Consider the following 27743-nt stretch of genomic DNA (forward strand, 5'->3'; position numbering starts at 1 on the left):
GGTTGCCCTTTTCTCGTGGCAACAGGTCACAAATCTTGCTGCTGTGATGGCACACTGTGGAATTTCACCCAGTAGATATGGGAGTTTTTCAAAATTGGATTTGTTTTCAAATTCTTTGTGGATCTGTGTAATCTGAGGGAAATATGTCTCTCTAATATGGTCATACATTGGGCAGGAGGTTAGGAAGTGCAGCTCAGTTTCCACCTCATTTTGTGGGCATTGAGCACATAGCCTGTCTTCTCTTGAGAGCCATGTCTCCCCACGGCGGCCTTTCTCAATAGCAAGGCTATGCTCACTGAGTCTGTACCTAGTCAAAGCTTTCCTTAATTTTGGGTCAGTCACAGTGGTCAGGTATTCTGCCGCTGTGTACTCTCTGTGTAGGGCCAAATAGCATTCTACTTTGCTCTGTTTTTCTTTGTTAATTCTTTCCAATGTGTTAAGTAATTATCTTTTTGTTTTCTCATGATTTGGTTGGGTCGAATTGTGCTGTTGTCCTGGGGCTCTGTATGGTGTGTTTGTGTTTGTGAAAAGAGCCCCAGGACCAGCTTGCTTAGGGGACTCTTCTCCAGGTTCATCTCTCTGTAGGTGATGGCTTTGTTATGGAAGGTTTGTGAATCGCTTCCTTTTAGGTGGTTGTAGAATTTAACGGCTCTTTTCTGGATTTTGATAATTAGTGGGTATCGGCCTAATTCTGCTCTGCATGCATTATTTGGTGTTTTACGTTGTACACTGAGGATATTTTTGCAGAATTCTGCGTGCAGAGTCTCAATTTGGTGTTTGTCCCATTTTGTGAAGTCTTGGTTGGTGAGCGGACCCCAGACTTCACAACCATAAAGGGCAATGGGCTCTATGACTGATTCAAGTATTTTTAGCCAAATCCTAATTGGTATGTTGAAATGTATGTTTCTTTTGATGGCATAGAATGCCCTTCTTGCCTTGTCTCTCAGATCGTTCACAGCTTTGTGGAAGTTACCTGTGGCGCTGATGTTTAGGCCAAGGTATGTATACTTTTTTGTGTGCTCTAGGGCAACAGTGTCTAGATGGAATTTGTATTTGTGGTCCTGGTGATTGGACCTTTTTTGGAACACCATTATTTTGGTCTTACTGAGATTTACTGTCAGGGCCCAGGTCTGACAGAATCTGTGCATAAGATCTAGGTGCTGCTGTAGGCCCTCCTTGGTTGGTGACAGAAGCACCAGATCATCAGCAAACAGCAGACATTTGACTTCGGATTCTAGCAGGGGAGGCCGGGTGCTGCAGACTTTTCTAGTGCCCGCGCCAATTCGTTGATATATATGTTGAAGAGGGTGGGGCTTAAGCTGCATCCCTGTCTAACCCCACGACCCTGTGTGAAGAAATGTGTGTGTTTTTTGCCAATTTTAACCGCACACTTGTTGTTTGTGTACATGGATTTTATAATGTCGTATGTTTTACCCCCAACACCACTTTCCATCAGTTTGTATAGCAGACCCTCATGCCAAATTGAGTTGAAGGCTTTTTTGAAATCAGCAAAGCATGAGAAGACTTTGCCTTTGTTTTGGTTTGTTTGGTTGTCAATTAGGGTGTGCAGGGTGAATACATGGTCTGTTGTACGGTAATTTGGTAAAAAGCCAATTTGACATTTGCTCAATACATTGTTTTCATTGAGGAAATGTACGAGTCTGCTGTTAATAATAATGCAAAGGATTTTCCCAAGCTTATACATATTCCACGGTAGTTATTGGGGTCAAATTTGTCTCCACTTTTGTGAATTGGGGTGATCAGTCCTTGGTTCCAAATATTGGGGAAGATGCTAGAGCTAAGTATGATGTTAAAGAGTTTTAGTGTAGCCAATTGGAATTTGTTGTCTGTATATTTGATCATTTCATTGAGGATACCATCAACACCACAGGCCTTTTTGGGTTGGAGGGTTTTTATTTTGTCCTGTAACTCATTCAATGTAATTGGAGAATCCAGTGGGTTCTGGTAGTCTTTAATAGTTGATCTAAGATCTGTATTTGATCATGTATATGTTTTTGCTCTTTATTCTTTGTTATAGAGCCAAAAAGATTGGAGAAGTGGTTTACCCATACATCTCCATTTTGGATAGATAATTCTTCATGTTGTTGTTTGTTTAGTGTTTTCCAATTTTCCCAGAAGTGGTTAGAGTCTATGGATTCTTCAATTGCATTGAGCTGATTTCTGACATGCTGTTCCTTCTTTTTCCGTTGTGTATTTCTGTATTGTTTTAGTGATCCACCATAGTGAAGGCGTAGACTCAGGTTTTCCGGGTCTCTATGTTTTTGGTTGGACAGGTTTCTCAATTTCTTTCTTAGATTTTTGCATTCTTCATCAAACCATTTGTCATTATTGTTGATTTTCTTCGGTTTTCAATTTGAGATTTTGCCTGCACCTCCGGTCCTGCCCCATAATGACGTGGCTAGCATGCGGAAGCAAATTCAAAACTCAGGAGTGAAGACCGAAGACAAGATGCATCAGCAAAGAAGATACTTATAATGGCGCTAAATTCGGCCAGTACACAAACAAAATATTATTTTGTTTTTGTCATTGATAGTTGGAAACTTGTTTCAAACGTTACTGGCTGTTTAGAATATTTTTAACCAACTGTTGGTACATATTGTGGTAGCTAGTTTGTTAACTTAGTTACCATAATTATTCTTTCTTGTTCTAACGTTAACTTTATGTATTAAATGCAGGGTCTCACTTGAGGTGAAGGATGGAGACTGGGGGGACCTCCTCCAGTGGGGAGGGCTTCCTCTCCAGAATGGCCATCAACGACAACAGGGCTGGAATGGAGGGCCTTGACAGGGACAAGATAAACAAGATCATCATGAAGTCCTCCAAGGTACCATGTTGAGAACTTCTGTCTGTATCCAAACACCCAAACTAACACTCGCCTAGACTCTTGAGTTAATACCCTAGTTAGCTACCTTACTGTAATGTAATGGCACAGGAACTGACAAACCCACTTGTTGAGGCCCAGTGTGTTCTCTTCTCACAGTGTAACATGGCCAATTACTGGAGGTCCTCAGCCTCTGTGTTTACCTTCTTCTCCTACAGGGCTCCAGGTTCTATGAGAACGAGATGAAAAAGGAACAGCAGGTGAACCAGCGCATTGAGAGGATGATGCTGCAGAAAGCACACATCACTGAGCAACAGTTGAGCAAAGCACAAACACAGGTACAGTGCAGGTGGGCTCTATACACACGCAGGCTCCCGAGTGGTGCAGCGGTCTAAGGCACTGCATCTCAGTGCTAGAGGCAACCGGCTATCACAACCGGCTGTGATTGAGAGTCCCATAGGGCGACACACAATTGGCCCAGCGTCGTTAGGGTTTGGCCGAGGTAGGCCATCATTGTAAACTGACTTTCCGAGTTAAATCAAATGTAAAAAACACACACATTATGCAACCTCTGACACACAGATACAGTAAGTGTATAGCTTCTACAGTATATTTTATTTTACATTTATTTATCTCGGCAAGTCAGTTAAGAACAAATTCTTATTTTCAATGACTGCCTTGTTCAGGGGCAGAACGACAGATTTTTACCTTGTCAGCTCGGGGATTCGATCTTGTAACCTTTCGGTTACTAGTCCAATGCTCTAACCACTAGGCTACCTGCCGCCCCCATATATTTAGGTGTTATAATTTGATTGAAGTTCTGTCGCCTCTGAACGTCTTGTTGTAGGTGGAAAAGATGACCTTTGACCTGGAGAGGGTTCGTGACTTGAGCCGTGTTATTGTGCACGTGGCCATGCTCTATGAGCATGCTGGTGAGATTCTATACAGGACTGTTAATTTGCTAGCAACATACTTTAGGCCATGTAGTGTATGTGGACACCTCTTCCTATTAGGGAATTTGGCCATTTCAGCCACACGTTGCTGACAAGTGTACAAAATGAAGCACACCGCCATGCATTCTCCATAGACAAACATTGGGAGTAGAATGGCCCGTACTGAAGTGACTTTCAACTTTCAACATGGCACTAATGAGACGTTTCATTGCATGTTTTCTTACCTCATGTACACTATATATACAGAAGTATGTGGACACCCCTTCAAATTAGTGGATTTGGCTATTTTAGCCACACCCGTTGCTGACAGGTGTATAAAATTGAGCACAGAAAACATTTGCAGTAGAATGGCCTTACTGGAGAGCTCAGCTACCTTCAATGTGGCACCGTCATAGGATGCCACCTTTCCAACAAGTCTGTTTGTAAAATTTCTGCCCTGCTAGAGCTGCCCCGGTCAACTGTAAGTGCTGTTATTGTGAAGTGGAAATGTCTTGGAGCAACAACGGCTCAGCCGCGAAGTGGTAGGCCACACAAGCTCACAGAACGGGAGCGGCGAGTGCTGAAGCGCATAACGTGTAAAAATCGTCTGTCCTCAATTGTAACTCTCACTACCGAGTTCCAAACTGCCTCAAGGAAGGAACGTCAGCACAATAACTGTACGTCGGGAGCTTAATGAAATGGGTTTCCCTGGCCGAGTAGCCACACACAAAGCCTAATATCACCATGCACAATGCCAAGTGTCGGCTAGAGGTGGTGTAAAGCTCGCCGCCATTGGACTCTCTGGAGTGATGAATCACGCTTCAGCACCTGGCAGTCCGACAGACAAATCTGGGTTTGGCTGATGCCAGGTGAACGTTACCTCCCCAATGCATAGTGCCAACTGTAAAGTTTGGTGGAGGAGGAATAATGATCTGGGGCTGTTCATGGTTTGGGCTAGGCCCCTTAGTTCCAGTGAAGGAAAATGTTAACTCTACAGTGACATTCTAGACAATTCTGTGCTTCCAACTTTCTGGCAACAGTTTGGGGAAGGCCCTTTCCTGTATCAGCATTACAATGCCCCATGCACAAAGTGAGGTCCATAGAGACATGCTTTGTTGAGATCGGTGTGGAAGAACCTGACTTTCCTGCACAGAGCTCTGACCTCTACCCCATCGAACACCTTTGAGATGAATTGGAACGCTGACATCAGTGCTGACTTCACTAATACTCTTGTAGCTGAATGTAAGCAAGTCCCCGCAGCAATGTTCCAACATTTACATTTACATTTAAGTCATTTAGCAGACGCTCTTATCCAGACTTACCTTCCCAGAAGAGTTATAGCAGCGAAGGGGGGGACCTACTCTATATTAATGCCCATGATTTTGGAAGGAGATGTTTGACGAGCAGGTGTCAACATACTTTTGGCCATGTAGTGTGCAAGCACAGGCTTCTCATGAGCGAGACAGGATTTGGAAGGCTGGCCACGCAAGACATTACATTACATTACATTTAAGTCATTTAGCAGACGCTCTTATCCAGAGCGACTTACAAATTGGTGCATTCACCTTATGACATCCAGTGGAACAGCCACTTTAAAATAGTGCATCTAAATCTTTTAAGGGGGAGGGGGGGGTGAGAAGGATTACTTTATCCTATCCTAGGTATTCCTTAAAGAGGTGGGGTTTCAGGTGTCTCCGGAAGGTGGTGATTGACTCCGCTGTCCTGGCGTCGTGAGGGAGTTTGTTCCACCATTGGGGGGCCAGAGCAGCGAACAGTTTTGACTGGGCTGAGCGGGAACTGTACTTCCTCAGTGGTAGGGAGGCGAGCAGGCCAGAGGTGGATGAACGCAGTGCCCTTGTTTGGGTGTAGGGCCTGATCAGAGCCTGGAGGTACTGAGGTGCCGTTCCCCTCACAGCTCCGTAGGCAAGCACCATGGTCTTGTAGCGGATGCGAGCTTCAACTGGAAGCCAGTGGAGAGAGCGGAGGAGCGGGGTGACGTGAGAGAACTTGGGAAGGTTGAACACCAGACGGGCTGCGGCGTTCAAGACTATGGAGACAAAATAATATATAATTATATATTATTATTATTATATAGTTTGTGATACCAAATGTCTAGTTATGTGATGTCAAAATAAGAAAGCCAAGCTAGTTGACTTCGCTACCCAGAGGGAGGTTCATATCTGGCGATCTTTCTCACACTGGTTCTCTTTCATGTATGAACGAGTTTATGGTGTTCTAACTGGATCTGAAAGATGGCCCATTATTGAACTACAACAATTACCTTGTATTAAGCCCCAGGTTGTGTCTACAACTTGTATATGTTTTATCCTCTCTCCTCAGACAACTTCCAACTACCATGCAAGGAAGTTTGGGGTCCGTGCCACCATGCCTGGCTTCATCGCGAAGAAGCTCTGCCCAAACCTGGTTATTGTTCCAACCGACTTTGACAAATACAGAGCAGTGAGCGCTGAAGTAAGGATCTGACACACACAGTGTTTCAGTGGCCAGTGAGGCCTTTACTATATGTATAAATCCTCCCCAAACAGACATATGGGTCACTAATCATCCTATTCCTCTGCTAGGTCCAAGAGATCTTTGCAGACTATGACCCTCACTTCCTTCCCATGAGTCTGGACGAGGCCTACCTGGACATCAGTGAGCACCTGGAGCAGAGGAGGGTCTGGCCCTGCGTACCCACCATCTCCGGACCAACGACACTGAGACAGCTACATCCGTGTCAGTGCCAGGTCAGGAGTCGCTGTCTAAATACAGTGGATTACTGTGTAATAAATGTGTCATGTTCATTTGTTACACTGTGGGATTCCTTTTTTAAACCCATTTTGCAGTTATAGTTTACATACTGTGATAAAGTTGTCATTTGTAAGACAACTTTGAGAGTCAATTTTAAGTAGTTTGAATGCGATATAAAGACATGTTCTATGGTAGATATAACAAAAGTGAAGAGGGTTATTAAGAGCTTAATAGCATAAGCCTCATCTAATTCTTCCTTCATTTTCTGCCTGACAGAAAGTACATTAGAAGGGATTAGAACTATGTATGTGTAGTCCCTCTCGCTTTCTCTTATCTAGTTCACTTTTGCCACCTGTCAAGTATAGCGAGTGACAAGGGGGGCAGAAGATAAGAGACATGGACACACAGCTGTGAATCATCTCACACCTCTCTCTCTCTCTCTAGTTGAGGAGCAGGGTGATGGCCTACAGGAGACAGTAGAGGGTATGTCTCCTGTCCTGTTTGAGGACAGCCCCAGCTCCTCCTCCTGCCCCTTTCTGCAGGATGCTCCTGGGGGAGACGTGATGGTGTTTGGGACCTGTGCCGAGGAGGCGGTGAGAGATGCGTTTCCGCATCGAGCAGAAAACCTCACTTACTGCTAGCGCAGGTGAGAGAGAGACGCTGTGTGTTCATTTTCCTCAGAGGACACATTGTCTGAGTCCCTATTCTGTATGTAGTCACATCAAGCTTGTAACACATTTACCATGGGTCTTTTATTGGTTATTCTTCTAGGCATTGCCCCAAACATGATGCTGGCCAAGGTGTGTAGTGATAAGAACAAACCCAACGGCCAGTACAGACTCCCCTCTAACCGACAGGCTGTCATGGTATTCATACAGGACCTGCCAGTCCGGAAGGTAGGCTGCTATACACCTCAGCCCCAAACCTAGACAGCCTATTAAGGGATGTTTACTCAAGGATATTTTTTATGGATCATGTTGCTAGCTGATGGCCTACAAATAAATATGAGTAAAAGATGGTATTTTGGTGTGCCAGGTATCAGGCATTGGGAACGTGACAGAGAAGATGCTGGGAGCTCTCGGTATCACCAGCTGTATCCATCTTGGCCAGGAGATGGCGCTGCTGGCCTTGCTGTTCTCTGAGACATCCTGGCACCACTTTCTCGACATCTCCCTGGGCTTGGGCTCCACACACATCGAGAGGTTCTGGCCGGGCAGGCAGAGGGGGTGGGCAGGGCAGAGAGGGGCAACTATACAGTAGACTTGAGTCTGTCTGTTTTTTATTTACTTACAGGGACGGGGAGAGAAAAAGCATGAGCACAGAGAGGTAGTTGTTTTTCTTTTCTGGCAACATACAGTGAGCTCAAAGTATTTTCACAGTGACATATTTGTTTTTGTTTTGGCTCTGTACTCAAGCACATAGGATTTGAAATGACAGTTTACTATTAACCCGAAGGTAAACCTTAAAGTGCAGACGGTCAACTTTAATTTGAGGTTATTATATCCATATTGGGTGAACAGTTTAGAACTGACATAACTTTTTGTACATAGTCTCCCCATTTTAGGGAACTGAAAGTGTTTTGACAAATTCACTTGTGTGTTAAAGTAGTCAAGGGTTTAGTATTTTGTTCCATATTCTTAGCACGTAATGATTCCATCAAGCTTGTGACTCTAAAAACTTGTCAGATGCTGTTGCAGTTTGTTTTTGTTGTTTCAGATTATTTTGTGTCAAATAGAAATTAATTGTAAATCATTTGTCATTTTGGAGTCACTTTTATTCTAAATAAGAATAGAGTACTTGTTTCTGAACACTTCACCATTAACATTGATACTACCATGATTCTGGATAATAATGCATGAGTCGTGAATAACTATGAGTGAGAACATTTGAGTCCTCTCACCATTACCAATAATGGGAGGTTAGCCATTTTGGTTGGGTAACTTTCTCACTCATCAGTACCTTATCAACCATTCATTTCTATTTGGCACAAAATAATCCGAGACGCAACCAAAACAAACTGTAAATGCATCAAACAAGTTTGTAGAGTCACAAGCTTGATGTAGTTATTGCGTGCTAGGAATATGTGATCAAATGCTAAACTTTTTACTACTTAAATACGCATGTTAATTTGGGTTGCCTGGCTACCCAGACTCCTTGCTCCAGCCAAATGCAATGCCACGCCTACGGACGTTAGTTTCTTCTCCGCAATGAGTCTGGACCTGAGTACCTCCCCGACCTTTCACCGAATGCAAACCCATTTGGGGCCGTCTGATTAGTCCAGAAACCGATGGGTTGAGCCAGAACACACGTATAAAGTGGCGGTTTTAAAATTCGTCATTGGCTTTGATACTATGATACGTTAGAGACAATCTAATTGCTGACTTTTTTTGTGCAACACCCCTCGTCACCACAATCGACTTCAATGATGGCATTCTCAGACTAAAGTATGTAGCGAACGACAGACCAGCGGAAGAATTCAGTGTGAGTTGCCAGGCTATAAAACAGGGGGGGGGACTATGTACAAAAAGTTCTGTCATTTCTAAACGATTCACCCAATGTATTCGCCTCATAATAACCAGACTGATTGCCGCTGTGCAGTGAACATTCATGTAAGCTTGCTAGGCTACCGATATGGATGAAAATACCCTCAAATTAAAACTGACCGTCTGCACTTTAACCTCAGTCATTGTTTCATTTAAAATGCATTTATTTATTTCACATATCCAGTTCAGAGACAGAATTACAAAAAATGTCACTGTCCAAATACTTTTGGTCCTTACTGTATGTGTGAAATAAATAGATACATCTGGATTACTGCAACTCGCTGTTGGCTGGGCTCCCTGCCTGTGCCATTAAACCCCTACAACTCATCCAGAACGCCGCAGCCCGTCTGGTGTTCAACCTTCCCAAGTTCTCTCACGTCACCCCGCTCCTCCGCTCTCTCCACTGGCTTCCAGTTGAAGCTCGCATCCGCTACAAGACCATGGTGCTTGCCTACGGAGCTGTGAGGGGAACGGCACCTCAGTACCTCCAGGCTCTGATCAGGCCCTACACCCAAACAAGGGCACTGCGTTCATCCACCTCTGGCCTGCTCGCCTCCCTACCACTGAGGAAGTACAGTTCCCGCTCAGCCCAGTCAAAACTGTTCGCTGCTCTGGCCCCCCAATGGTGGAACAAACTCCCTCACGACGCCAGGACAGCGGAGTCAATCACCACCTTCCGGAGACACCTGAAACCCCACCTCTTTAAGGAATACCTAGGATAGAATAAGTAATCCTTCTCACCCCCCCCCCCTTTAAGATTTAGATGCACTATTGTAAAGTGACTGTTCTACTGGATGTCATAAGGTGAATGCACCAATTTGTAAGTCGCTCTGGATAAGAGCGTCTGCTAAATGACTTAAATGTAAATGTAATAAATAATGGAACATACGATAATACTCTTCCCACATCCAACATGTTTCTCTATCTCCTTCATTCTCTGTCAGGACATTTGGAGAGCTGGTTGCATTCGAGGAGTAGTTCTCTCTGTGCAGGCAGCTGTGTCAAGACCTGGCTCAGGACCTGCAGAAGGAGGCTCTCAAGGTACTCCACAGCAGTGGTTTTCAACCCTCTCCTCGGGGACCTCCAGACGTTTCACAATTTTGTTGTAGCCCTGAACTACCTCACCTGTTTCACCTTTTCAGAGGCTTGATGATTAGGAGGGGTTTGAAAGTACAGCTCGGTTCATTACAGTACACTTTTAGTAATGGTATAGATTGTGTAGCACATTTCTCCTCCTCGCTTAGAGTATATTTTCTTAAACACAAATTCACTTGGATTCATAGTAAAAATGTTTGAAATCAAACAACGATTCCCTAGTATTTGGCTTTTTGTGGCTATTCTTTTTTGTGATACAAAACCGTTCGCCAGTACATGGAACTGTGTTATGGCCGGCATTAGTATTCAGCACCATTGTGAACAGCCATTGTCTGGCTGCCTCTGGCTGCCTATTTTTTTCTCTGGGTAAGTGTTATGAGAATTTTGTTATCATTGTTCATAAACTTCAATTAATCTACTCAGTCTGCAACCCAGAGTTTGTAAGATTCTGATTTAAATGAAACAGATTTCTCAGCTTACAATAGTCAAAATGTTTATTCACGAGGACGTCCTAACATCAAAAATGCAAACCCAGTCTTTATAACACAAACAAGTTCAAATCTTAAGCTACGCCTTTCTTAGACAGTCTGTGTTTTTCCACTACATAGATACATTGTTTAATCTGAAACATGTTTCATAATCTTCTGCAAGCCTAACAGTTTCTCCCGTCCACGGGTGGAGACAGAATGTCCTGTAAGGAACACAGTAGTCCAGCTTGTCTGTTGATAGCTCCTCTTATCATTAGTTTCCCACTTGCACCCTGCTTACATACTAAAAAGGAACAAAAGGTCCTTGTTCTAATTCTGACTAAAACTACACACATCATCAGATTATAGTTTTATGATTCTAATCAATTTCATACAATTATATGGTTTCAGAGTGGAATTATTTAATTATCTTTCAACATATAAATTATTTTATCAGAAAGAGAGAGCAGAAAAGTGTTCTTGAACAGAAAGGATATTTCCTCAGAGAGGGTATTGAGAGGGTATTTTGGGGTCACAGAACATTACAATATCAGTGTTGGATCCCAGAATCATCTCACATAATTACTAGAGAGTCTGTTTCCCTCCAATCGATAGAGAGAGCTGCCTTGGCACGACCATCACCCCCTGGCTTAGGCCTAATGTTCTTTTGATAGCTGGAGGAAATAGAGAGCAATTATGGAGAATACCAGGAACCAGTGTGATCCTCAGCCTGCCTGGTGAATAGGCTGCTTGGGGATGATCATCACACTCTTAGGAAAATGTCTTAGATTCATCTAAGTGAAGAAGGGTCAATCAGTCAAATCAATGTCTGTTTTGTCCTTTGACTCCATCCCCAGGTTCAACCAAATGTATCCTGTAATTCCCCATGTCATTGTTTTGTTTTCTTCCAGGGCAAGACAGTGACGTTGAAGCTTAAAAATGTCAACTTTGAGGTGAAAACCAGAACGTGGACATTGCCGTGTGCCGTTGCTACGAGTGACGAGCTCTTTGCTGTCGCTAAGGACTTGCTGAACACTGAGATTGACAACATCAGCCCCCAGGCACTGAGACTGAGGCTCATGGGTAACCTTAATTCACCTTCTCTCACTGGTTTAAATGGAGTATACCACTGGAAAAAAATACTAAATATCACATTTCATGGCTGTTGTATATATCAATAATATATGAAGTACCTTCTACTGATTCTGTTATTAATTAAAATCAACCCTTGCGTGTCTGCAGGCATTCGAGTTTCCAGCTTTGTCAGCGCTGACGACAAGAAACCCCAGCAGAAGAGCATTGTGGGATTCCTCCAGAAAGGCAGGGCTGACTCCAGTAGCCCCTCACAGATCTCCTCCCACAAGCCTGTGAAAGAGCATCAACCTAAGCCTCCAGGCCAGACCCAGGCCTTTCCCTGCCCTTCCCTGGTACAGCAGAGCCAGGGGCAGGAGGATCACCCCTGGGTACCCAGCTGGGGAGGAGTGGAGGTGGGGAGGACTGGGGAGCAGCAGCAGTCCTTCTTCCAAAAAGCTCGCGCCCAGAGGCTGCGGCTGCAAGCTGAGAGAGAGGACCCACCAGAGGATGGAAAGTGGAACGTCTTAGAGACCAGACTGGGCCCAGCCTCATCAGCCATCAAGCCCAAACAGACACCGACACCCATTCAGAAGAATCCAAATACATCAGCAGAGACACAATTCTCTATGAGTGCATTGACAGCTTCTGACAACATGACACATGCACCTACAGCCAGCAGCACAGAGGCCCATGTGTCTACTTCATTGTGCTGGTCCACAGAGCCAGGGACAGACTGACCTGCCCTGTGTGCTTCAGGGAGGTGAACACCACAGACCTGACAGTCTTCAACAGACATATTGACCAGTGTCTCAGTGGGGTTCCTATGGAGCACAACATTCACACAGACACAGAACTAGAGAAAGGCTCCAGTGTCTGTGAGGAGGAGGTGGAGAAAGAGAGGGAAGGGGAGATTGAGAAAGAGAGAGCTGAAGGGGAAAGGAGGAGGGAGGAGGGATTGATGGAGATAGGTAGGGACCCACTTAGTAGGTGTATGTTGGACTCATTGGGCCTTCGATTGGACACTAGTGCAGGTGATAATAAAGGACTACTTCTGTATGAGACTAGTACAACTAATATTTCACTAAACGCTGTGGGCCTGAACCCTGTCTTCCTTAACACTTGTCCAAACGGAGGTGTGTCTATACCTAGAGTTACAGACCCTAACATCCTGAAGGGTTCATCTCAAAGTGACCCTCGTGTTCGTCCTTTGTCCCCAGGTGGCCCTCGGCCAATGACTACGCCCAAGGTTGAGTCACATGACCCCAGAGAACCCGCCCTCACCTGCCCAGTGTGTCAGGTGACACAGGACACCGATAACCTCACCCTCTTTAACCGACACGTTGACCTCTGTCTAAACCAGGAGATCCTGAGGCCCATTGTTGTGCAATTTATCCACCGCCATCACCTCATGTTTCAACATGATAATGCATGGCCCCATGTCGCATGGATCTGTACACAATTTCTGGAAGCTGGAAATGTCCCAGTTCTTCATGGCCTGCATACTCTTCAGATATGTCACCCATTGAGCATGTTTGGGATGCTCTAGATCAACGTATACGACAGCGTGTTCCAGTTCCCGCCAATATCGAGCAACTTCAAGCAACATTAAAGAGGAGTGGGACAACAGCCTGATCTATGCGCTGCATGAGGCAAATGGTGGTCACACCACATACTGACTGATTTTCTGATCCATGCCCTACTTTCTTTTTTTAAAAGTTATGCATCTGTTGGTGACATCTGTATTCCCAGTCATGTGAAATCCATAGATTAGGGCCTAATTTATTTATTTAAATTGACTGATTTCCTTATATGAACGGTAACTCAGTAAAATCTTTGAAATTGTTCAATGTTAAGTTTATTTTTTTGTTCAGTGTATTATAGTTTTGAATAAGGAAACGTAAATATCTAAATTGTTTTAGATTATATTTAAATGTGTATTTAAGATTGTTTCCACAAGAATATTGCTCAAAGTTACCACCATGTTGACATTTGCTGAATGAACTGTGTTGGCAATCAATTATTCTCCTTGTAAAACTTTGTAAAGTCTCTGTGTCAATGTTGATGAGTATTTAATGTGTGCAGTATAAATCCATTTAAACACACCTAAGGCCTCAACTACTTTCGGAGTTTTGATTGGAGCTTAGATTCATAATAATAGTATACTGTACATATAGGAGCTCAATAGTCAAATACACATGAATGACTAGAGTCAGTCATAAATCTGCACTCATACAGCTCACTACTCCAGGCTTAAGAGTGTAGATAAGGCAGTGCAGGTATTCTTATGCACTCACTTTGACCAGAAGTGATTCTGTGAAGGGTGTGGGCTTCCAGAGTAAACAGAGGTCAGCCTTCCAGCCCTGGTAATGTACATACACTGCTCCATTTCCACACCACTTTGTATTCCTTATGCAGTAAGACACTATCTGCTTCAGTAAAAAGATCCAGTTCCTGACCAGACTTTCTGCATTCATTCAGTAATGCTACATGGTTGTTTCGAAAGAGAAGTATTAAACAGAGACATACTGGGATCCAACCCAGGATACAGGGAGAAGTCACCAGATATTCACTATGGAAAGAATGTCCTTGAAGGAGAGGATGGGGGCACAGCTGATGAAGGAGCTGAACCTGAACCCTAAAACGCCGAAAAACACAAAAAAAGCAGTCAAGGGATTCACTGACTTTATACAGAACATGGAGACAGAGGAGACCAACAGTTACAATAACGAAGAAATGTGTGAGTACCAGGTATGTGTGAGTACCAGGTATGTGTGAGTACCAGGTGTGTGCCGGTGTGAACGTGTGTCCGTGAGCATGTAAATGGGTAACACCTAAGCCCTGTTTAGATTTGTTTTATTTTAATCAAAAACAGACGTTTTATTCAACATAACTTGAGTAAACACTGAACGTTAAAAAAGGGGGGGGTTGTGCCATCTGCACTGTTATTCAAGTGACAGTGTTTTTGAAAATGTTTAAGTGGAAATTGTTAAAAGTAGTCTTTGCATATAGTTGTAGGGTTTGTTTAACTTTTCAATCACTGGTTTTTGTTTGACATGCATGTTAGTGAAAAATTGGAGTCTCAGCATCACTCTGTCACAGTGGAATTGTCCTAAGGTCAAATTTAACAGTAAAAATAATAGCCTGAGGCAACAGAGCCTTACTTCTGCCCTCTTTAACAGGATCGGAAATTGAATTCTTGTAATTATGGTATTAAATGTTGAGAAACATTGGTGAATATTCATTCAATGCTAACATATTCTTTCGTAGACCAAAGCAAGCAATGAATATCCTTATCCTCTTAATTATAATGACTGTGCAAAGATTATGTTATGATAATATACTGTAGAAATGATAATGCTCTTGACCAAATCCCTGATCATCCTTATGGTTGAATCCGTGTTGGAAAACCTTAGGTGTGTTACCATGTATCTGTCATGGGTAATGGTTTGACTGGATATGAACATCCAGTGTGCAAAGAGCTGTGTTTGTATTGGCAACACACACACACACCTTACCAATTCCACCCTTATACTACTCATAATAACTGAAATTTCACACCCCCATGTTCTCAAAAGAAAAACATGCATATTGATGTATTACTTATTGTGAAGCACCTGGTGAGTCTTATGTGTTTGCAGTGCTGGAGCTAGAGAAGGAGTACATTGAAGCAGCAAAGATAAATGATGTGCAGACCATGAAGATTCTGGGAAAGGCAGTCAAGGTTGACGCAAAGAACTTGGTGAGTCAGTCCTCATATCCATAGGAACATCGTCTCCGCACTGCAGTTAGTGGGACTACTGGAGACTATCATGTACTATTTCTGTTACTTCTTTATTAGAACCATGTATTCTGTTCTGTGTCACTTGTTAGAATAACTTGTCCCATGCATTTACCCTAGCATGATCGCACTGCCCTGCACTATGCAGTTGCTGGAAAAAACATAGAGGCCGTCCAAGTCCTTCTCCAGCGCAGAGCAAACATCAATCAAGAGGACAAGGTAGGAAGACAACACTTTTCCGGCGTTACTTATGGTGTCTTTTAAAGCTTCTCCTCTTCAACAAACTCTCAGGAGAGAATGGCCATGGTTTGTCAAAATTAAACTATTTCTCTCTTTCATACATACTCACACAGCATGGAGTGACAGCCATCCACCTGGCTGCCTGGTTTGGGAGTCTGCCCATCCTGAAGTTGCTTGTGCAGGGTGGTGCTGATCAGAAGGTTGAGAATGCGGTAGGGAACCTCTGTTCCTATTCACGAAGGCCTTGAAAATGTCTCAGAAATCCCTTTCCTCGATCTGCTGGTCAGACCTAAGCTGTTCTCTGACATCTCAGCCATCTAGGATATCAATTACAATTGTCAACCATCAACACAATTTCTCCATAACCATTTGAGAATACAAAATGTCAAGTTGTCATGTACAGTGCCTTTGGAAAGTATTCAGACCCTTTGACTTTTTCTACATTTTGTTAGGTTACAGCCTTATTCTACATACAATACCCCACAATGACAATGACAAAGAAAACTTTTGTTTATTTAAATTTGCTAATTTATTAAAAAAGGATATATAAATAATAAGCTTAAGTTGACACCTATATTTGGGGAGTTTCTCCCATTTTTCTTTGCAGATCCTGTCAAGCTCTGTCAGGTTGGACGGGGAGCGACGCTGCACAGCTATTTTCAGGTCTCTCCAGAGATGTTTGATCAGGTTCAAGTCTGGGCTCTTGGCTGGGCCACTCAAGGACGTTCAGAGACCTGTCCCAAAGCCACTGCTGCGTTTTCTTGGCTGGGTGCTCATGGTCATTGCTCATGGTCCTGTTGGAAGGTGAATCTTCGCCCCATTCTGAGGTCCTGATCTCTCTGGAGAAGGTTTTCATCAAGGATCTCTCTGTACTTTTCTCTGTTCATCTTTGCCTCGATCCTGACTAGTCTCCTAGTCCCTGCCGCTGAAAAACACCCCCCAGACCAAGGCCCTTCTCCTCCGATTGCTCAGTTTGGCCGGGAAGCCAGCTCTATGAAGAGTCTTGGTGGTTCCAAACATCTTTCATTTAAGAATGGAGGCCACTGTGTTCTTAGGGACCTTCAATGCTGCAGACATTTCTTTGTACCTTTCCCCAGATCTGTACCTCGACACAATCTTGTCTCAGAGCTCTACGGACAATTCCTTTGACCTCATGGCTTGGTTTTTGCTCTGACATGCACTGTTAACTGTGGGACCTTATACAGACAGGTGTGTGTGCCTTTCCAAATCATGTCCAATCAATTGAATTCACCACAGGTGGACTCCAATCAAGCTGTAGAAACATCAAGGATGATCAATGGAAACAAGATGTTCCTGAGCTCAAATTCAAATCTCATAGCAAAGAGTCTGAATACTTAGTTGAAGTCGGAAGTTTACATACACTTAGGTTGGAGTCATTAAAACTCGTTTTTCAACTACTCCACAAATTTCTTGTTAAAAAACTACTTTGTGCATGACACAAGTAACTTTTCCAAAAATTGTTTACAGATTATTTCACTATCACAATTCTAGTGGGTCAGACGTTTACATACACTAAATTGACTGTGCCTTTAAACAGCTTGGAAAATTCCAGAAAATGATGTCATGGCTTTAGAAGCTTCTGATAGGTCAATTGGAGGTGTACCTGTGGATGTATTTCAAGGCCTACCTTCAAACCCAGTGCCTCTTTGCTTGACATCATGGGAAAATCAAAAGAAATCAGCCAAGACCTCAGAAAAATAATTGTAGACCTCCACATGTCTGGTTCATCCTTGGGAGCAATTGCCAAACACCTGAAGGTACCACATTCATCTGTACAAACAATGGTATGCAAGTATAAACACCATTGGACCATGCAGTCGTCATATCGCTCAGGAAAGAGACGCGTTCTGTCTCCTAGAGATGAACGTACTGTGCTGTGCAAATCAAAAACAAACAAAAAAGTGCAAAACGAAAGTATCTATATCCACAGTAAAACGAGTCCTATATCGACAACCTGAAAGGCCGCTCAGCAAGGAAGAAGCCACTGCTTCAACCCAGCTATAAAAAAGCCAGACTGGATTGCAACTGCACATGGGTACAAAGATTGTACTTTTGGAGAAATGTCCTCTGGTCTGATGAAAGAAAAATAGAACTGTTTGGCCATCGTTATGTTTGGAGGAAAAATGGGCAGGCTTGCAAGCCGAAGAACACCATCCCATCCATGAAGCACGGGGGTGGCAGCATCATGTTGTGGGGGTGCTTTGCTGCAGGAGGAACATTATGTGGATATATTGAAGCAACATCTCAAGACATCAGTCAGGAAGTTAAAGCTTGGTTGCAAATGGGTCTTCCAAATGGACAATGACCCCAAGCATACTTCCAAAGTTGTGGCAAAATGGCTTAAGGACAACAAAGTTGTCAACAAGGTATTGGAGTAGCCATCACCCATCCTATAGAACATTTGTGGGCAGAATTGAAAAAGCGTGTGAGGGCAAGGAGGCCTACAAACCTTACTCGGTTACACCAGCTCTGTCAGGAGGAATGGGCCAAAATTCACATTATTGTGGGAAGCTTGTGGAAGGCTACCTGAAACGTTTGACCCAAGTTAAACAATTTAAAGGCACTGCTACCAAATACTATTTGAGTGTATGTCAACTTCTGACCCACTGGGAATGTGATGAAAGAAATAAAAGATGGAATTTCACATTCTTAAAATAAAGTAGTGATCCTAACTGACCTAAGACAGGGAATTTTTACTAGGATTAAATGTCAGGAATTGTGGAAAAAGAGTTTAAATGTATTTGGCTAAGGTGTATGTAAACTTCCGACTTCAACTGTATGTAAATAAGGTATTACAGTTTATTTTTTATACATTTTCAAAGATGTCTAAGAACCAGTTTCGCTTTGCCATTGTGGGGTATCATGTGTAGATAGCTGAGGATTTGTTTACATTTATTTAACGTAACAAAATGTGGAAAAAGTCAAGGGGTCTGAATACTTTCCGAAGGCACTGTATGGAGATGGTTGTATTCTCACTTCTCAGCTGGGAATGAACATCATGCACTGTGCTGCCATCAACAACCACACTGACATAATGACATTCATCATCTACGACCTGATGATGAAAGAGCTGGACAAAGAGGACCTGGTAACTACATAGACATACAGTATCAGTAACCATTGCATCCATTTCAAATATTGACTGGGCTGAATTAGTTCAATAAGCTGACCCTTTTTCTTCATCTCCTACCCCCCCGCACCAATCTCTTTCAGTCTGGACACAGAGCGTTTGCTTTGGCAGCAGAGCATGGCTCTGTGGAGATGCTGCAGATGTTGATGGAGGAGGCATACAATATGGCCACCATGGAGGAAGACCAGGTGTGTGTGTGTGCCACACCTATCAGGGGGCTGTAGGACTGTTTATTCCTCTATCTCCTCTTCCTGTAAACTGTCTCTCTCCCTTCCTCATTTCCTCCTGCTTTTTCTCTTTCTCTAAATGCTAGAATAGGAACACACCTCTGCATTTGGCTGCCGGCAATGGCCACTTGGATGTCGTCCAGCTACTGCTGAAGAGCTTTGAAACTCGCAATGAAGTCAATATGGTAATGTCCCACTGTAAACGCTGTCTGGAAGGCCAAAACGTTCATATTTTAACCCTGCTTAAATTGAAAAAATAATCTTTAATGGTGAGTGAGTGCTGCGCATTTTCCTTTTCAATGGAATTGTTTGATTGCCAGCATGTGTGATGGTGTGTGCTCAATGGCTACACCTTGCAGTAGCTGCTTTAGGTCAATGACTGATGTATTTGTTGCAGGCTGGGGAGACGGCTCTATACCTGGCTGCTGGCGCTGCCCATGAGGACTGCGTCCAGGCTCTGTTGGAGGCAGGCTGTGACCCAAACATTGTCACCATGGTAGGCCTGTAAACATAAACCACACCCTCCAACTATTCACTAAAATGGCCGCCACCAGGCACAGTTACTAAATCACACCCTGTTTATTCTACTTCAGTACTGTACCTACTAATAGGTAGACCTCTCCTAGACCTCTCTATTCAATGGGAACCTCTCCTTTCGCCTCTTAGGACCAAAGCAGTGCTCTACACCCTGTCTCAGAGAAGGGCCACACATCGTTGGTGAGACTCCTCATAGAGAACTCGGCCCAGGTGGACTTACAAAACCAGGTGAGAGTGAGCATAGTGAACTGGTCCTACGTCTTGGTCAACCATGAATAAAGCCAACCTGTTATCTGTGTAATTACTCAGTCTGTAGTATGACCTGACATCAGAGAGAGTTTCTATATAATGGTCCATTTTGGTTGTGTCTCCATTGGCAGCACCTCCAGGCTCCTCTCTACCTGGCAGTGAAGAACTGTCACATCCCTGTCATCCACACACTGCTCGAGGCTGGCTGCAACATCAACGTCACTGATCACGTACGTACAACACGTATACTCAGTCCACATCAATGTTATAATGAATTAGTTGCGTCCCAAATGGCACCCTATTCTCTGCATAGTGCATTACTAGTCCCGGGTCCTGCCAAACGTAGTGCACTATGTAGGACAGACACTGTAATGGTTGAAGTTATGGGTTTGGTAATCTGACCCTAGATCTGTGGTTAAGGGAAACTTATACCGTGAGCTCCTGTCTGTCCTCCTAAGAGGTCCCAGACTGTCCTGCATGTCGCTGCAGAGCTGGCCAGAGTGGACATTGTTGAGATGCTTCTGAAAGCTGGGATGGACCTAGTCCTCCAAGACAAGGTGAAACATGGACACCGAGAATGATGATCTAACCATGAATAGGCTCATTTGACCCCTCTCCTCTTCACGGCAACTTCCCACTCAACTGTTTCTGTTTTGAGCAGCAGGGTAAGACAGCACTGGGTGTGGCAGCCCGAGCAGACGAGGTCATCATCGTTGACATGATCATCAAGGCAGAGAGATATTTGACATGGAGGATGGTAATGTTAACAGAGGACCATAATGGAAATAACTAACTTCATTGTGTGTTTGTTTATCCTCTAGAATTGTGAATTAATGTAGAATGTGTAGCCTACTGTTGTGTGAGAGACCTCCCTATAAGTGATATAGCTGTACTGTATGATCAAATGCAGTCAATTCAATCAGAGACTAATACGTTGCTGAAGTCATCTGCTAATCAATTTACTGGAGCTGGAAATCAATGATTATATTCATCACCGATTATTAATTTCCTAAAGTCACAACTCCAGATTAATCCCTGTAATACCATTAACGCTGGCAGTGGGGACATTATTTATGGACCTGAAATGCTTGACAATCAATTTCAGTGTCAATTTGATTTAGCATATCTTCCATACCCAACCTGACAGTCAAAGCAAGTGGCTCTGGCATTCAATAAGCATGGGACTATGTGTGCTTATCGCTGAACACTCACTGCTCTCAGTTTGTGAAGCTTGTCCTTTCTCAGGTGACTAGATGTGATTACCCTTCCAGGCCAACACTGAGCTTAATGAGAACGTTCACAGCCAGACTCCGCTGACGTTTAAATTAGACCACCGCACAGAGAGCAAACAGACCCGCAGCACTGCCTGGCACCTGGCCTACCGCCTGCTGAAGCCAGGTGACTGGAAGAGGCTGGCGCTGCACTGGCATTTCACTGAGCAGCAGGTGGCTGCCATCGAGGAGCAGTGGACAGGTGACACACACACACACACAACACCTTTGGCTCACAGTGTAGCGCAGGGGAAAATCATTCACAGGAATATCAATTGAAACTCATTCATTTATCAATACCAAGTAAGAGGGATTCTTTACTCATTTGACATTGTTCCAAAAACAAGCCACTTGGGTGACATTACCAAGGAAAGCCTTAACTACACTAAGTAATTTAACTCTTATTTTACCAGGTAAGTAAAGAACATATTCTAATTTAATGTGTGTGTGTGTGTAGGGCAGCAGAGCTACCAGGAACATGGGAACAGGATGCTGTTGATCTGGCTTCATGGGGTAGAGCTGGCCCAAAGGAGCCCTGCTAAAGAGCTGTACCAGGGCCTGCTTGCTATAGGCAACAAGACTATAGCAGGTATGAGGTGTCCATGACCCTTACCTCATAGGAAAATATAACATTTATGTTGAAGTCATAACAGCAAATTACAGATGGGTGTGTTGTTGTTTTACAGATAAAATACGAATGGACACAGAGGAAGGAGACATAAAGAAAACGACATAGGTGTGCTTGAGTCAACAAGATAATTTTTTTCCAAAGCATTTGTGTGGTTATTTTTCAATTGATCTTTATATATATATTTAGATTATTACATGTTTTACTCAGGGAACATTTTTGTACACAGCCTTGTGTACTTGCTCGATGTCTACTATAGTGGCCACTATAATAGAGCAAAAATAGAATGCCTGTTTTTCAATCAAATTTGATTAGTTCCATGCGCCGAAGACAACAGGTGTAACAGTAAAATGCTTACTTACGAGCCCCGAACCTGCAATGCAGTTTCAAAATATACGCATAAGAACAAGAGAAACAAGTAATTCTATTTCTACTTTGTTTTTCCCCCAAATTGCAATATGTAGATGTGTGTGTGGTCACAACCATTCTATTATAAAGGCTGTCGTGGCTAACTGCAATATTAGTGTATTATTTTGTCAAGACTTGAGTGTCATTTGCAGTCAAGTCTTGGCAACAAATAACATCGGATTGCTTTCTTTACTTTTTTTTAGTTGTGAGTCAGGTTCACATGAACCACTTTTTATTTTACAGACTGATTATGTAGATCATATTTGTTGTTGTTTAATTAGTTAACCTGCATTTCACCCCAGCAAGGATTTGTTGCATGTTTTGGTGGAGAAAGAAGTGTCACCTTTTTGGGCCCTCACCAGTTTGCGTCCCTGGGTAAAACTACTAGTGAAATGGTCATCATTTAAATAGAAAGATGGTTCCATCATTTTCCATTCCGGAGTGTTAGAAATATCAGGTGCAGGTGTAGCATATGTCTAAAATATTTGGGAATATTCAAATGTGCAGGTGTATCAGCTTGACTAAGTCATGTATGGAAGACTGTATTTGCATAGAAGGTGGGTGGAATGTTCCTATGCGATATGGTATTGTTTGTGTGTGTTTACTCAACCACTTTGATAGAGTGCTTGTGGTAGGCTGAGTGTGTTCTGGAGGAACTCTGGCCCTGCTGATTGGAGGAGGAGAAGCTGTGGCCTGACCCGCTGGGAGAGAGAAAGGGAGACAGGGTGAGGTTTCTACAGATCATAAATCTACTCGTTTGGTGATTTTGATTCATTGTAAAATAGACATGTTTGATGCTGATGGTGTACCTGTGTGACGGGGTGTTGGCGCTCCACCCATAGGTTGCTGGGAGTGCGGACGAAGCGTGCCGTGATGCATGCAGTCAAGGTTTTGGAGGCTTTCTGTTGACTCGCTGTGATCACCAGTGTACTGAGCTGATACATATTATTAAGGAACAGTCAATAAATACGGGACCTTTCACTTTTTGACAAATGGTGAGGAAAACGGTAACCAGAGACAGTGGCTGACACCCTTTTCCCAAACACTTCTCATCATGGATTTAGCAATGGTACAAACTCCTAGTCAATGATAACACCAATCCAATGATTGTAGATCCATGACAAAGTGGGAGAGGGGTAGAGAATCGGGACATAGCCACGATAAGCTCCCAGTGCCATAGATCAATGTTAGTACGAACCGGTCTGTGCTCTGTGGGAGCTTGCAAAGCCACTAACCTGTCTGTGGGAGCTTGCAGTGCCCCCTGGTGGTAGGGTGCTGTGGAACACCTCTGCCCTGGAACCCACCTGAGGGAGAGTGAGTGAGTGGGCGGATGTTAAGAGTGATCGTAGAAGCCCATAGATAGAGGAGATGAAGAAATTAGACAAACTGATCCACTGTAAATATAACAGGCCTATCCAATGTATCACATAGTGGGTGTTTGAGGAGTCAGTATTGTGACAATTACACCCATATGAAATACTGTTAATGAGAAAATGTTCAGCCTTGAGAAAGAATAGATACAACGGCAGGAAATGTGACAATATGTTTAATGATGGCGGAACCTGATCCATAATAGTGAAAACTTGCATGCACTGTAACTGTGTGAGAGTCTCACTGTCTCTGGTACAGGGGAGTCAATGTGGAGTGGGCTGAACCCGAACAGAGGGGGCGGAGCATCTGTGGAGGGAAGACCAATAAGATCAGTCATATAATGTCATACAGGTTTATGTCCTGAAGTAAGCTTCATAACTGGACAGGTCAAAGAGGACAAACAAATAAGCCCAATATGATCAAATCTGACCCAACATAAATCACATTGTCAGTTGTAAAATTAGACAAATGACTGACATTCCAGGCCCTCCCCCTAAAACAACCAACAAAGCTAAATTATTACACAGATAAATGAAACAGCAACAAGAAACACTAATACTCTTTTACTTTAAGCTGAACCCTACAATCTCATATACATGCATACGCCTGATGACCACACACAAACACAATCAGAAAAAGTCCTTGCCCATCAGTCAACGCCAGACCAAGGTTACAACCTCCACAAAGAGTACCACTCAGTCAGCACAAAAGATTTAGCATCATCACGCCATCCAATGAATGAATGAGCCAGAGGAATGAAAAACATCCCCCTCTCCACATAAATCTATACTGTCAACGTGTCAATAGTAGCAGACTGCACTCTATTGGACAACTAGTGTCTGTTTTACTGTAACAGGCTAATAAACCATGTGTAGGTTGATCAGATCATATGGACTGGGAAAAGTACACTTATTTTTTAAATAATCTGTTTTATGAATGAAAATGTCAGGAACAGAACAAAGTGTTTTGTTTTTTTTACCCTTTTTTCGCCCCAATTTCATGGTATCCAATTGTTTTAGTAGCTACTATCTTGTCTCATCGCTACAATTCCCGTACGGGCTCGGGAGAGACGAAGGTTGAAAGTCATGCGTCCTCTGATACACAACCCAACCAATCCGCACTGCTTCTTAACACAGCGCGCACCCAACCCGGAAGCCAGCCGCACCAATGTGTCGGAGGAAACACTGTACACCTAGCAACCTGGTCAGCGTGCACTGTGCCCGGCCCGCCACAGGAGTCGCTGGTGCGCGATGAGACAAGGCTATCCCTACCGGCCAAACCCTCCCTAACCCGGACGACGCTAGGCCCCACAGACCTCCCGTGTCGCCCCACGGACCTCCCGGTCGCAGCAGGTTACGACAGAGCCTGGTCGCGAACCCAGAGTCTCTGGTGGCACACTAGTGCTGCAGTACAGCGCCCTTAACCATTGCACCACCTGGGAGGCCCGGAACAGAAGTTTCTTGACAGAGCCGTGTGTGTTACTAACCATGTAGGTTGTGCGCCGTGTGTCCCTTTCCAGTGTGGAACATGCCGAGGCCCTCCATGTTGAGGACATGCACCCCTCATAAAAGCCTTCTTCATGGACTCCTCATAACGCTCCCTCTCTGCCCGCAGGCTCTAGATCTCAGCCTGGGCCGCATCCACCGCTGACCCGTGCTGCTCACTGGGAGAGGGAAAAGAAGGAGAGAGGGACGAGAAAGAGTGTGGGGGAGGAGAGAGAGGGATTAATTAATGTATCATCGTTGTTAAACGTACCGTAATTAAAATTCAAAGGTAACATTGTGGAAAACATGAGGCTAGATTGTTACTGAGGAATAAAGATTAAAGGGAAGCATGTTTCAAATCACTAACTCTGAACTGACCACAGTCTGCAATGTCTATGCTCCATTCCCTCTCTTCTCTCACTCACATTAATAACCATCTCTCCCTCACTGTGCAAGGCCTGTGTTCTGCTCTAGCTCCATTCTTTCTCTTCACGTCTATGGTACTGCCAATAACTCTAGCCGATTCAAATCCTCTCTTCCATTCCAATACCCCCCTCCCTCCGTTTCTGCTAGGACTGCTCTACTACATGTCTATGGCTCAATCACTGCTCTAGCTCCTCTTTCACTGGGCTTTCAGCCTCCATCAATTACATGTTTAGTCAATCAAGCTCACTCACTGTGATTGATGAATAACTACTGCACTAAAGCAATGTTATTAACCTCTCCACAAAACCTGGTTTACAGACAAACCTTCAAAAATGTGTATTTGCCATTTAAAAAGCTGTCAAATCAAATCAAATTTTATTTGTCACATACACATGGTTAGCAGATGTTAATGCGAGTGTAGCGAAATACTTGTGCTTCTAGTTCCGACAATGCAGTAATAACCAACAAGTAATCTAACTAACAATTCCTAAACTACTGTCTTATACACAGTGTAAGGGGATAAAGAATATGTACATAAGGATATATGAATGAGTGATGGTACAGAGCAGCATAGGCAAGATACAGTAGATGGTATCGAGTACAGTATATACATATAAGATGAGTATGTAAACAAAGTGGCATAGTTAAAGTGACTAGTGATACATGTATTACATAAGGATGCAGCCGATGATAGAGTACAGTATATACGTATGCATATGAGATGAATAATGTAGGGTAAGTAACATTATATAAGGTAGCATTGTTTAAAGTGGCTAGTGATATATTTACATCATTCCCATAAATTCCCATTATTAAAGTGGCTGGAGTTGAGTCAGTGTCAGTGTGTTGGCAGCGGCCACTCAATGTTAGTGGTGGCTGTTTAACAGTCTGATGGCCTTGAGATAGAAGCTGTTTTTCAGTCTCTCGGTCCCAGCTTTGATGCACCTGTACTGACCTCGCCTTCTGGATGATAGCGGGGTGAACAGGCAGTGGCTCGGGTGGTTGATGTCCTTGATGATCTTTATGGCCTTCCTGTAACATCGGGTGGTGTAGGTGTCCTGGAGGGCAGGTAGTTTGCCCCCGGTGATTCGTTGTGCAGACCTCACTACCCTCTGGAGAGCCTTACGGTTGAGGGCGGAGCAGTTGCTGTACCAGGCGGTGATACAGCCCGCCAGGATGCTCTCGATTGTGCATCTGTAGAAGTTTGTGAGTGCTTTTGGTGACAAGCCGAATTTCTTCAGCCTCCTGAGGTTGAAGAGGCGCTGCTGCGCCTTCTTCACGATGCTGTCTGTGTGAGTGGACCAATTCAGTTTGTCTGTGATGTGTATGCCGAGGAATTTAAAACTTGCTACCCTCTCCACTACTGTTCCATCGATGTGGATAGGGGGGTGTTCCCTCTGCTGTTTCCTGAAGTCCACAATCATCTCCTTAGTTTTGTTGACGTTGAGTGTGAGGTTATTCTCCTGACACCACACTCCGAGGGCCCTCACCTCCTCCCTGTAGGCCGTCTCGTCGTTGTTGGTAATCAAGCCTACCACTGTTGTGTCGTCAGCAAACTTGATGATTGAATTGGAGGCGTGCGTGGCCACGCAGTCGTGGGTGAACAGGGAGTACAGGAGAGGGCTCAGAACGCACCCTTGTGGGGCCCCGGTGTTGAGGATCAGAAGGGAGGAGATGTTGTTACCTACCCTCACCACCTGGGTGCGGCCCGTCAGGAAGTCCAGTACCCAGTTGCACAGGGCGGGGTCGAGACCCAGGGTCTCGAGCTTGATGACGAGCTTGGAGGGTACTATGGTGTTGAATGCCGAGCTGTAGTCGATGAACAGCATTCTCACATAGTTATTCCTCTTGTCCAGATGGGTTAGGGCAGTGTGCAGTGTGGTTGAGATTGCATCGTCTGTGGACCTATTTGGGCGGTAAGCAAATTGGAGTGGGTCTAGGGTGTCAGGTAGGGTGGAGGTGATATGGTCCTTGACTAGTCTCTCAAAGCACTTCATGATGACGGAAGTGAGTGCTACGGGGCGGTAGTCGTTTAGCTCAGTTACCTTAGCTTTCTTGGGAACAGGAACAATGGTGGCCCTCTTGAAGCATGTGGGAACAGCAGACTGGTATAGGGATTGATTGAATATGTCCGTAAACACACCGGCCAGCTGGTCTGCGTATGCTCTGAGGGCGCGGCTGGGGATGCCGTCTGGGCCTGCAGCCTTGCGAGGGTTAACACGTTTAAATGTCTTACTCACCTCGGCTGCAGTGAAGGAGAGACCGCATG

At 44.0% G+C, this 27743-nt stretch overlaps 1 protein-coding gene and 1 pseudogene across 5 annotated transcripts; both read left to right on the top strand.

Annotated features, from left to right (window-relative positions):
* The first annotated feature begins 2236 nt into the window (after nucleotides 1-2236).
* On the top strand, nucleotides 2237-13806 carry LOC118377291 (DNA polymerase kappa-like; annotated as a pseudogene).
* A 199-nt stretch (nucleotides 13807-14005) lies between these two features.
* Nucleotides 14006-25956, top strand: LOC118377289 (ankyrin repeat and death domain-containing protein 1A-like). Of its 5 annotated transcripts, XR_008078927.1 has the most exons (18): nucleotides 14010-14067; nucleotides 14246-14452; nucleotides 15327-15443; nucleotides 15603-15701; nucleotides 15836-15934; nucleotides 18727-18831; nucleotides 18957-19061; nucleotides 19187-19285; nucleotides 19498-19596; nucleotides 19767-19865; nucleotides 20018-20116; nucleotides 20345-20443; nucleotides 20548-20643; nucleotides 21158-21359; nucleotides 21615-21746; nucleotides 21844-21893; nucleotides 22815-22918; nucleotides 25179-25956. XR_008078927.1 is itself a non-coding variant. In XM_052478942.1 (17 exons), exons 2-16 carry the CDS (start codon nucleotides 14276-14278, stop codon nucleotides 21891-21893), a joined length of 1677 nt encoding a protein of 558 aa, XP_052334902.1. In that variant the 5' UTR covers nucleotides 14010-14067; nucleotides 14246-14275; the 3' UTR covers nucleotides 22815-25956. The 5 variants fall into 5 exon arrangements, 4 of the variants coding, with proteins under 4 accessions (XP_052334904.1, XP_052334902.1, XP_052334903.1 ...); XM_052478942.1 differs by having other exon boundaries at nucleotides 22815-25956; XM_052478943.1 differs by lacking the exon at nucleotides 22815-22918.
* The last annotated feature ends 1787 nt before the right edge of the window (nucleotides 25957-27743 follow it).

The sequence above is a fragment of the Oncorhynchus keta genome, chromosome 25 (assembly GCF_023373465.1).
Source record: "Oncorhynchus keta strain PuntledgeMale-10-30-2019 chromosome 25, Oket_V2, whole genome shotgun sequence".
Lineage (NCBI taxonomy): Eukaryota > Metazoa > Chordata > Actinopteri > Salmoniformes > Salmonidae > Oncorhynchus > Oncorhynchus keta.

Coding starts and splice junctions, on each gene's coding strand:
- LOC118377289 (XM_052478942.1), top strand. CDS start 14,276: ATGGAAAGAATGTCCTTGAAGGAGAGGATGGGGGCACAGCTGATGAAG. Junction 14,453..15,326: donor AAGAAATGTGTGAGTACCAG/GTATGTGTGAGT, acceptor GCACCTGGTGAG/TCTTATGTGTTTGCAGTGCT. Junction 15,702..15,835: donor ACATCAATCAAGAGGACAAG/GTAGGAAGACAA, acceptor ATACTCACACAG/CATGGAGTGACAGCCATCCA.